The sequence below is a fragment of the Cherax quadricarinatus genome, chromosome 30 (assembly GCF_038502225.1).
Source record: "Cherax quadricarinatus isolate ZL_2023a chromosome 30, ASM3850222v1, whole genome shotgun sequence".
In the NCBI taxonomy this organism is placed as follows: Eukaryota; Metazoa; Arthropoda; class Malacostraca; order Decapoda; family Parastacidae; genus Cherax; species Cherax quadricarinatus.
In genome coordinates this window covers 15193036-15205143 of record NC_091321.1, presented here as the reverse complement: position 1 = coordinate 15205143, position 12108 = coordinate 15193036, and the positions used below count along the sequence as shown (strand labels likewise).

The window sequence follows — 12108 nt, the reverse complement described above, 5'->3', positions numbered from 1 at the left end:
AATCTCACTCCAAAACTTTTTCTTATTTTCAACAAAATTTGTTGATAACATCTCACCCACTCTCTCATTTGCTCTCTTTTTACATTGCTTCACCACTCTCTTAACCTCTCTCTTTTTCTCCATATACTCTTCCCTCCTTGCATCACTTCTACTTTGTAAAAACTTTTCATATGCTAACTTTTTCTCCCTTACTACTCTCTTCACATCATCATTCCACCAATCGCTCCTCTTCCCTCCCGCACCCACTTTCCTGTAACCACAAACTTCTGCTGAACACTCTAACACTACATTTTTAAACCTACCCCATACCTCTTCATAAATACTACTGGTATTTATTTTCTAAAGAATTCTCTTATTTAATTTTTCTTTTTGAATCATACAAGTCCATTATTCATAACTGTTTTAGTCAATTCTTACGAGACAGTAAGAGTGCACTCAACATCTGACTTATCATAAAAATGCAGTAAAACACTATACTTACAAATTAAAATTATAATAAAATACATTTACTGACCACATTAGTTATTTCCTACCAGGGTAGGGTGACTTAAACAAGGAATCACATTCACCATTAGTCACTTGTTAGCTGTCTTGCCAGAAGTGCATGGTTATTACAATTCATGTGACCCTCTGAACCACAACATCACCACCCATTCATCAGAGTGCAAGCACTGGAATATTTTTACATGCATAAACAGTTGATAAGCTCTGGTTTGCCTTTATTATCCGCAATGCTCTACATGTTTTTTTAATAATTTGTTCAGCATTTTAGTTCTCATGCTAATCTATTTTGATGCACAAAAATAAGTAGTGAAGATAAATTATTTGTTTCCTCTTATAATGACAGGTCTTTTTTCAACTTTACCCATAACAGTTCAGTAAAAGTTTATTTACTTATACAGTGGACCCCCGGTTAACGATATTTTTTCAATCCAGAAGTATGTTCAGGTGCCAGTACTGACCGAATTTGTTCCCATAAGGAATATTGTGAAGTAGATTAGTCCATTTCAGACTCCCAAACATACACGTACAAACGCACTTACATAAATACACTTACATAATTGGTCGCATTCGGAGGTGATCGTTATGCGGGGGTCCACTGTATATACAATATTTCCAAAGAACTACAATAATAAAAAAATTTCCTTCAAACCCAGATTTATTAAATTATTTATGTGGCACTGATATTCTTTGTTTCTTTCTTTATAAACATTTACAAGTGACAAGATATATTATAAAGAAACTTTCGTTTTTCCTTTTAGGTCACCCTGTCTTGGTGAGATATGGCCAGTTCGTTGAAAAAAAAAAATATACTGTACATGTAAAAATCAACAACTGACTTTACCCCTTGGAAAAGGGAAGCAGGGAAGAACTGCAACATGGTTGTGTCTCTTACATAAATCTAATAGTATTAGATTTAAACATTACCATTCATTTAAACTGAAAGCTATTTCTTTTGCTTTACACCACACTTAAATTTTACCTTCAGTATTTTCAGTGTTTTTTTTTTTTTACAATTTAACATAAATTATGATGTACTTTTTTATTACCCAATTTTTTTATTAATAATGGAAAACTAATGTCTGGCAAGAAACATTTTCCATCAAGGGAGGTTTCTTGATGCTAGTGATAGAATGTAGATCCTAGGAACTAGAATTATCCTCCACTTCCTTGGATCAAACCCAATTGCCTCCTATTACCCAGGCACTGTATGACCCTATGGGTTTAGAGCTTCCCCCTAAATGCAATGAAATAATAGTAACAATACTCTTGTGTAGATTCTTAATTTTTTCAAACAGTTTGCAAAGCTTTGATTTTCTGAGTAACTATTATTCTGATATACATACAACTTTAAAAAAAAATCTGGCTAAGGCCAAATTCCCATAAGCCATAAGGTAAAAGGCAACTTAGTAAATTATAAATTCTGAATACAAACTCACCTCTGACAATTTGTTGTGTAGAATACCATTAGCCATATCATCTTTAAAAAGTTGGGGCCCCTGGATGAACCTTGATGTGTCTGCAGTGTTTTGTATTGCGTTCTCATCCAAACTACCTCCAGATTTTCTGAGCACCAAAGAACCAATGTTAAAAATATAAATAAAATATTAAAATACAGGAATTAATGTACAATTGTTAAGGATTCCATCACACACTGGATCAGTTCTTCATAGTAATGTTAACAAGTTAGCCAAAGAAAGTACCCTGAAGGAAAATGATGACTATAACGTTAGTGTGTCTGTATCTAGCATTAGGAATAATATTAGAAGAGAAGAAAATAATGAAACTGAATGTTATAGGAATGCAGTTAGAAGCCTAGTAGATCTATCACTCATTATGGTAGGAGGAGCATAGATAAACACATTTAACCCTTTGAGGGTCGACAGGCCCTCTCCGAGACTCGTTCTCAGGGTCGGCCAAATTTAAAAAAAAAAAAAAAAAAAAATTCTTAAGAAAAGATAGAGAATCTTTTCCCGATCATAATGACACCAAAAATATGAAATTTGATGGAAAACTTACGGAATTATGCTCTCGCGAAGTTAGCGGTCTCAGCGATGTTTACGCATCGGCGATTTTACCCAATTTGAGCCCCATTTTCAGCCAGTTCCACTGTACTAATCGACAAAAAACATGAATATTTCGCTAGAACTCCATTTTTTCTATTGAATGAGTGCTAGAAACCACCCAATTACCAATTTCAACTATCCAGTACAGTGGTCAGAATTTAGCAATTTTGCCAATTTCACACAAATTTCAAAAGATGCCCATTTCCGAATAGGGTCCAGAACAAACAAGAAATACATTCCAGGCACTAAAATGACATTTCCTCTGTTCATTAGTCACGTCTCAAGGCCCCTCTTACATTCTTTTGCTTTCCACTTTGAATTTTTATTCTCACAAACAATAGAAGATTTACTGTTATGCAGACTACTGCATTAGTGTAAAAAATGGTACGAATCATATTGGCACACTTGCAAAACAGTATTGGACTCACCAGTTGACGTGTATTGGACGCTTGGCATGATTTGTTTACTTTTGAACTTTGGTAAAAATCGAACATTTCTGCTACTTTGAGCTCAATTTCAAGGTACTTTTCATTGTAAAACCAGTCAAAATCATCTCAATTTCTATGATATGCCTTCCATTCTATAAAATGAGACCAAGAAAACTAGAATACAACAATAAATACTATACGAAAATACAGTGCAAAGTCGCTGTTTTATTCCCAAAAAACGGTCAAAGTTTTTTTTTTCTCATTATGCACTGTGTGCTGCAGGATTTTTTTTTTACCGTGCACACTGACCACATAGACCCATTCTTTCATATGGAGGCCTACCAGCTTTCTCCCACTAGATCTGAGGGCGCTAGAATTTAGGCGTACTAGTACGTCAAAAACCCTGGGTCGTAAGCCGTACTAGTACGTCCGAAACCCTCAAAGGGTTAAGGGGCAACTTGCAATGTGAACAGGCTGACTGATGTTCTAGTAGCCAGGCTTAGGCATGGCTACAAGTACTTCTGGCAGTTCGGCAGACACACAGATGATGACAAATCAAATGCAGCCATATGGTCAAATTTCATATGCAGTGGAACCTCGACTTAATCCATTAATCCATTCAGTGACCTATCTCATAAATCAATCTGCTCATATACCAAATCAATTTTCCTCATTTAAATTAACTGAAATGCCATTAATCCATTCCAGCGGAATTCCTGCTCTCTGGAGGCAGGACAAAATATGATGCTAATATCAATCTACAGCTTATTTATCTTTCACAATTATTTATTTATTTATTTTATGTCTTTGCAAACAGTACATTGAGATTTTGTATTTACAATAGTGGGTTGCAATGCAAAGAGAGCCTCTATTATGCCTAGACATTATGGGCCAACTTAACATTACATGTACTGGCTTACAGACTACTTTACACTAAGGATTATATCATAGTTGCAAAGTAGAATAGTAATTATTTCATAGTTGAACAGTAGATTATTAATTATAAGTGAATCAAAATTTGTATAAGACAAAAGATAAATTCATCTACTCAAAAATGCTTTTTGTGAAAAAAATGAATCAGTTATATTCCTGTCAACAATGGATAAAAGGTTCAAAGTGATTGTTGAAGTTATGATGTGGGAGTATGTAAGTAAGTGTGTACTAAGTATTAGCGTTTAGTCTAGGGTGATAAAGTGGCTTTTGAGAAGAGTCCTAAATTGATTTTCAGACCGGGTTACTTTAATATCTTCTGGTAATGAATTCCATATTTTGGGGCCCTTTATGTGCATAGAGTTTTTACACAGTATGATATGGATACAAAGTATATCAAAAAGAGATCTGTGTCTTGTGTTGTGGTCATGTGTCCTGTTTAGGTTGGTGAGAAGTTTGAGTGGAGGGTTTATATTTGCATGTATTGTTCTGTGTATGTAGTAGGCACATGAATAAGTATGGATGTTCTTAATGATGAGCAGATTCAGACTTTTGAAAATTGGTGGAGTATGCTGGCAGGAGTGGGAATTTGCCTTTTGCTGGGTTATTAGGGGTTTTAGGTGACTGGATGTTATTGATCCCCATGCATAAATTCCACATGTAAGATAAGGGTATATGAGTGAATGGTACAGTGCCAGGAGAGTTGATTGTGGAACGTAGTACCTTATCTTTGATAGTATGCCTACAGTCTTGGAGATTTTCTTGGTGATTTGTTTTATGTTTGTCCGGAACTCAAGGCTACTGTCAAGGAATTTTCCCTCTGTGAGTCTTCTGACTGATGATCCATTTAGAATTATGTTAACTGGATCATTTGCATCTTTGTTTCCAAACTGAATGAAATAGGTTTTATCTGTATTCAGGGTAAGTTTGTTAGTCATCATCCAGACAGATATTTTCTGCAATTCGGCATTGACTGTGTTTGCTAGTATGACTGTGTTTGGGTGGGAAAAGACATATGTAGTGTCATCTGCAAATAATATGGGTTTGAGTAGCTGTGATGCATTCGGTAGATCATTGATGTAGATGAGAAAGAGGAGTGGTCCAAGGACACTTCCTTGTGGGACTCCTACTGTGATTGGTTGGGTGGAAGAGTTTGCATCATTTGCATACACATATTGAGTTCTGTTACTAAGGTATGATTTTAGGAAGTTGAGAGAGTGGCCTCTGATACCATAGTGCGTTAATTTGGAGTACAGCAGTTCACGGTCGACTGTATCGAAAGCTTTACGTAAATCAACGAAAATGCAAAGAGGGACTTCTTTCTTTTCGAGTGCGGTATATATTAGTTCTAGCATGTGTATGATAGCATTATTTGTGCTTTTATTATTCCTGAATCCAAACTGACAAGGGTTTAATATGTTGTGTGAGACGAGGTAGGAATAGATCCGACTATGAATTAATTTTTCAAAGATTTTAAAGAGCAGTGGTAAGTTAGATATTGGTCTATAGTTATTCAAGTCAGCTTGGTCACCTCCTTTGTGGATTGGAGTGACCCTCGCTATTTTGAGGATTGTTGGGAAGGTAGATGATTCAATGGATTTGTTAAGGAGCGTTGCAATAATTGGTGACAATACTTGAGAAGCATTTTTGCGCATAAAAGCAGGCAAGTTGTTTATGTCTCCTGCCTTGTTTTTAAGGGTAACTTCTATGGGGTTGGTTGGAGCTAGGAATAGCATATTTGGGTAGGTACCTATGAGGTAGTCTGATGGACGGGTGTTTGCGCTTGGTATTTTGTTCACTAGATTTTTTCCTATGGTGGAGAAGAAAACATTGAGTCTGTTCACTGTTTCAGTAGGTGTGAGTAGGGGTTCATCTGATTTTGTTAGTTTGATTGTTTTGTTTTTGGATAACTTTTTAGTTCCAAGAATTTCAGATAGAGTTTTCCAGGTTTTCTTCATATCACCTTTGATGTTATGTAATCTATTTTCATAATACAATTTTTTAGACCTTCTTATCAGGCTGGTAAGTGCTAACGAATAACGTTTAGACTGTTCTCTAGTTATCTGACCCATTCTATACTATTTTTCATATTTGTGCTTTGTGTTAATGGATTTGAGGATGCTTGGTGTTAGCCAGGGATTATTCAGTCTCTTTGCTGTGAGTTGTTTAGTTTTTGGGGGGCAATGACATAATAAACAATATAAATAACACAGAAACATGATAAATACTCTAGAATGAATAAAATATGTCATTATGTGATGGGCGGTGGTGGCCATTGCCGCTCCTGCACTGACCATGCTTCCCCTTAAGAGGCCTTGTTATAAGAGAAAATGGAGTTTGTGAGGCTAACTGCACTAGATCACTAGTTTCAACCCCAACAACAAAGATAGGCAGAGGAGATTAGAGGAGTTCGTTTCGTTTCATGCTTTTTCTGCAGCTTAATCACTTAACTTACTTGCTACACTCTATTGCTGAACTTAATTACTACACTCTTAATGCTTAATGCAAGGCAGTACCAATGTAATAGAAGTACATACTATGCTTGTACTGCCTCGCAAACAACCCGCACACCTCACACCTCGCTCGTGTTTATCTATGATTTCATGCTTTAATTCCATGGACATCATCATCTGTGGACATCATCTGTCGACATCATCCATGGACATCATCTGTGGACATCATAAACAGTGCACTGCACCAGCTGGCAGCATTCTGAAGCTCCTCGTTATTATTATTATTATTATTATTATTATTATTATTATTATTATTATTATTAAAAATAATAATAATAATAATTATACAGTGGAACCCTGAATATCAGCCGTAATCCGTTCCCGAAAGTCGGCCTAAATTCGAAAAGGCCTAAATTCGAAACAATATTTCCCGTAAGAATTAATGTAAATACAATTAATCCGTTCCACACACCCAAAAATATTAACAAGAAATACATTTTTTTTTTTGAAGATTAATTATAGTTTTACACACAAAACAATGAGAACTTAATAAAATAAATAAGTGAACATTTAAATCACTATTACATACCTTTATTGAAGACTCTTGTTGGCTTATGGAAGACAAGGAGGAGGAGAGAGGGAGGACTGATTATTGTTTGGAAAGGGAATCCCCCTCCATAAGGACTTCAGGTATCAAAGCCCTCTCTGGGGTTACTTCCTTCCCTGCCTGCTACACTCCCTGCCTCCATTCCACACTCCCTGTGTTCCTGCTACACTTCCTGCCTCCCTGCTACACTCCCTCCCTCTATGCTACACTCCCTGCATGCCTGCTACACTCCCTGTCTGCCTGCTACACTCCCTGCCTCTCTCCACATCTTCCATTGTTTGTGATCTCTTTTTCGTTAACATGTTTGCCCCTTTCACCACATCAGTTTCCTTGATTTGTTCTTTCTGAAATATGGAGCAAAATTTTGGCCCAAAAACTGGCCTAAATACAATTTGGCTGATAAACGTAGCGGCCGATATTTGGGGTTCCATTGTAATAATAATAATAATAATAATAATAATAATAATAATAATAATAATAATAATAATAATAATAATAATAATAATAATAATAATAATATAGTAGTATAATATTAACGAGGAGCTTCAGAATGCTGCCAGCTGGCCCAGTGCACTGTTTATCGTGCTGTAGAAGCATTTATCTTGTGTTTGCTTGCATTTTGTGTAGTTATTTTGCCAAATTTCTTTTTTCTAGCCATGGGTCCTCAGAAAGTAAGTGCAAAGGACAGTGCTTAGAAGAAAAAGATGATGCCCTTGGAATTAAAGCATGAAATCGCAGATAAACAAGAGAGGTGGGTTGTGGGTTGAGGAGGAAGCGGGGGAAGCTCGCTCGTAAATCAGAGCAAAAAATTGACCGAGTGACGGTTTGTATCTCGAAAAACTCGTATGTTGGGACGCTTGTAAGTCAAGGTCCCACTGTATTTCCTTACAACAGATAAGTCAACTGTAGCCATATATCCAGATGTATTTCTCTTAACCCTTTTGGGGCCTAGTTCTTAGGCTTTTCATGTATCCATTGCTCTTGTGCTACCATCTACAAGAAGAATATAGGGTACACAATAATATAGCCACTTTGGCAGCAAAATCAAAATCAATAAAAGGGGGGTAAAGCATCTGGGATAGATGGTATTAGCCTTGTCACTGTTGTGACTCCCAAAATTGGAGGGAGTATGAAGCAAGTGGATGCATTCAGATTTTTGGGAGTGGACATATTAGCAGATGGGTCTAAGAAAGATGAGGCAAACTGTAGAATAGATTGACAGGAATAAGGTGGATGGCATGTTGGGGGTGCTGAGGCATCTGTGGAAAGAAAGAATTTTATCTACTGGGGCAAAAACAGAGGAGACTGTACCAGAGTATAATGATACCAACACTTATATATGAAGTATTGCATGGCAGAAAAGAATAAGACCACCAAGGAAAAAATCTAAATCAGTGAATGAACACAAAACAAACACACACACACACCACACACAGGCATGCATTCACTCTCACGAAAAATATAACTTAAAATATAAACTGAAAATATAACTGAATTTTGTCTGCCTATTTAGACCTCTGCTGAAGAGGACTACAGTTGAAGGTCTAAATATACAGACAAATTTCATTTAAGTTTATCCTTGATCTACCTGTGGGTTTCTTTTAAATACGAACTGACGAAAGGTTCATTACATTTTTTAATCATTGTATACAGTATATTGATTACTGAACAAAATAAATCTTGCTTACCTGACAGATATCACAGGGCTAGTGGCAGGATTCTTGGCCAAGTCAGCTTGTTGAAGGCGGTGTGCTCGAAGCTTGCGTTCCGCTAACAGAAAATATGTTGCCGTGATGTGATTGTACTCATTCCTGTCTAGTCCACTGAAAATAATGATTTCATATCATAATCACTGTATTGCTTCTAAATGCATTTATATTCAAAGAGCATAGAAACAACTTTGAATATAATCTAATTTCTATAAACATAATGCAAATTCTGAATGTGGAATGCAATAATTTAGCAAATTCAACATTATCAAAAAAGTAACATTCTCATCTTACAGAGTGGAGTTTTTCCAATCTATCTTGGGGACTTTGCTGTACAAAAGAAGATTAACAAATAAATAAATACATTTAAAAAATATTACCTTATAAAGCACTTTCAAGACAACTTTTTCTATAAGTAACAGTCAATCATGAATAGACTATGTAAAGAATAAAAAACCTACTCAAGTATCTCTTCCATTGATGCTATGTTCCCAGAAACCATCTTGTGTATGATGTGAGCATGGTCTTCCTCTGTAAGGTGTTGTCTGGACACTAGAGGCAAAACCTCTGCTGGATCCACAGTCCAGCCTTCTTGCAGCCATGGGTCACTTGCTATGTCCTCTAGAGTGGAGCGTTTCCCTGGGTCCCGGATTAACATTCGAGCTATTAAGCTGATAAGGACAATATGGATGAGTATCTAGTGAAAAAAGACGATAGCATACATAGAAAATTTGTTGCATAAATGCATTTTCGTGAATTATTACAAGTTACAGTACTGTAAATACTGTAACTTATTTATAAGATGCCTATTTATATCCAAATGTATGTACTGTACCTCATGCACACAGAGAATGGTGATAGAGCACTTGAAAAGTACAGTATAGACTTCACCACAGACTCACACACATCACAAATTAAAGGAAGGGAAAACATGCCTCACCAACTCAATAAAATTCTATGATAGGATCACTGAAGTAAGACAGGAATAGATGAGCAGACCGTGGGAAGGCCTTTGATGTGATGCCTTACAGATGAATGATGTGCAAACTGGAATAGCAGGCTGAGATACCAGGGAGTGTGATTCACTGGATAAAGAAGTACCTAACAAACAGAAGAATGTTATAGTGAGAGATGAGACACTGAAGTGAGATGTATGTAGTAACAAGTGGTGTTTGTTCCCAAGAATCAGTTCCCAGACCCACATAATTTTTTTTTTTTTTTCAACAAGTCGGCCGTCTCCCACCGAGGCAGGGTGACCCAAAAAAAAAGAAAGAAAATCCCCAAAAAGAAAATACTTTCATCATCATTCAACACTTTCACCACACTCGCACATTATCACTGTTTTTGCAGAGGTGCTCAGAATACAACAGTTTAGAAGCATACACATATAAAGATACACAACATATCCCTCCAAACTGCCAATACCACTATTTGCAGATGACATTAAACTAATGAGGATAGAAATTGAAGAGGACTGCAAATAACTGCAGGGCATGTATAAGTTGTACAACTCAAATACCAATAAATGTAAGGTGTCAAGACTGGGAGTAGATAGGAAATCATTGGAGAAGGAATTGTCAGTTGTTTTTTCTGATGACACGGTGCTTTTGAGAGATTCTGAAGAGAATGATGATACTCTTTAAAACACTTGCACTTTACAGACTGGAATATTACTCCACACTAATAGCCCCCTTAAAGAGGGTTGGTATTGTCCATGCTTTTAAAAGCATATACAATAAATTATTGGAATTGCCTAAAATTCCCTTTAACTTTATTCCCTGGAGTAAAGGCAAGAAAGAGTACTCCATCATAATTTAAACCTAGAAAATACTAGAACTTGTTCAAAATAGCCTTTTAAACAACAGCAGGAGACATAGTAGACTGCAAAATATCTTCAATAAAAAAAAGCAGGAGTGCAATAAGTAAATGTGAACTTAATAAGGCTTTGAACATTGCCTTCAAGAGCAAATTTTGAGAAAATCCTACAAACTGTTTGTTATGAGCCAAGCTGTGATGTCTGCCTTAAACTGCAAAACAAGCAACACACAACACCCCCTCCCCCAAGAAAAAGAGATGTGTTAGACTAACTTTCTGCAGGGCTGGGAGACATAGTCAGGGATGGTGTACTTGCAGTCCATGATCATGGTGAGGGTCTCGCTGTCGTTTGCCTCCTGGAAGGGCGCATGACCGCACACCAACATGTACAGGATCACGCCTAGTGACCATATGTCTGCCAGCATGTAATATTATATTAGTCACACATGCATACATTATATATACCTGTACATACATATGATGTAATAATATAAAGTTCATTCTCTTGTCAGGTGTAAAAATATATGTATCAAAACAGTATAAAAAATTACAAAATGCTTAGTATTTTTTTATCTTCATACATAAGAAATAGAATAAAAGATTGAAAATTATTTGTTTCTGCATAAAATTGTAATTACTGACCAAAACACAAAGCCTCAAGTAACTGGGAGTATAGTATACTGATTAGTGTGAGAAGGGAACATTTTTAATATTACAGTACAGTGGACCCCCGGTTAACGATTTTAATCCGTGCAAGAGGGCTCATCGTTATGCGAAATAATCGTTATGCGAATGAATTTTCCCCATAAGAAATAATGGAAATAAAATTAATCCGTGCAAGACGCCCAAAAGTATGAAAAAAATTTTTTTTTACCACATGAAATGTTAATTTTAATACACACAAACTGAAAAAGGCATGCACAATTACATGACACTTACTTTTATTGAAGATCTGGTGATGATTGATGGGATGGGAGGAGGGGAGAGCATTATCTTCTTACTGTTTAGAAGGGGAATCCCCTTCCATTAGGACTTGAGGTAGCAAGTCCTTTTCTGGGGTTACTTCCCTTCTTCTTTTAATGCCACTAGGACCAGCTTGAGAGTCACTGGACCTCTGTCGCACAACAAATCTGTCCATAGAGCTCTGTACCTCCCGTTCCTTCAAGACTTTCCTAAAATGGGCCATAACATTGTCATTGAAATAGTCACAAGCACGGCTTGCAACAGCTGTGTCAGGGTGATTTTCATCTATAAAGGTTTGCAGTTCAACCCACTCTGCACACATTTCCTTAATCTTTGAAGTAGGCACAATGGATTCCACAACTGGCATAGGCTTCTCAGGGTTAGCCCCAAACCCTTCAAAATCTTTCTTAATTTCCATACTAATTCTCACCCTTTTTACCACAGGGTTGGCACTAGAAGCTTTCTTGGGGCCCATGGTCACTTATTTTCCAGAAACAGCACCGAAAATACTGTAATAATACGAAATATTCCGAGTGTATGCTTGGATGTTACCGCGGAGGCTGGCTGGTAAACAATGGGACGGAGCGGCACATGTGAGGCTGGATGAGGGCACATTGGACGCGTCTCGGACGAAAA

The 12108-nt window shown here is 36.7% G+C and overlaps 1 protein-coding gene across 5 annotated transcripts in view; it reads right to left on the bottom strand.

The window, feature by feature from the left end:
- Nucleotides 1-12108, bottom strand: part of Snrk (SNF related kinase) — a 374848-nt gene that overhangs the window by 30056 nt on the left and 332684 nt on the right. For 4 of the 5 annotated variants that reach the window (XM_053781947.2, XM_053781948.2, XM_053781944.2 and 1 more), the window contains exons 6-10: nt 10783-10924; nt 9156-9365; nt 8989-9024; nt 8674-8808; nt 1941-2067 (exon numbers count right to left, since the gene is read on the bottom strand). In XM_053781947.2, the coding sequence (XP_053637922.1) occupies nt 1941-2067; nt 8674-8808; nt 8989-9024; nt 9156-9365; nt 10783-10924 (650 nt within the window). The remainder of the gene's footprint in view (nt 1-1940; nt 2068-8673; nt 8809-8988; nt 9025-9155; nt 9366-10782; nt 10925-12108) is intronic. The other variant, XM_053781946.2, reaches the window with a different exon arrangement.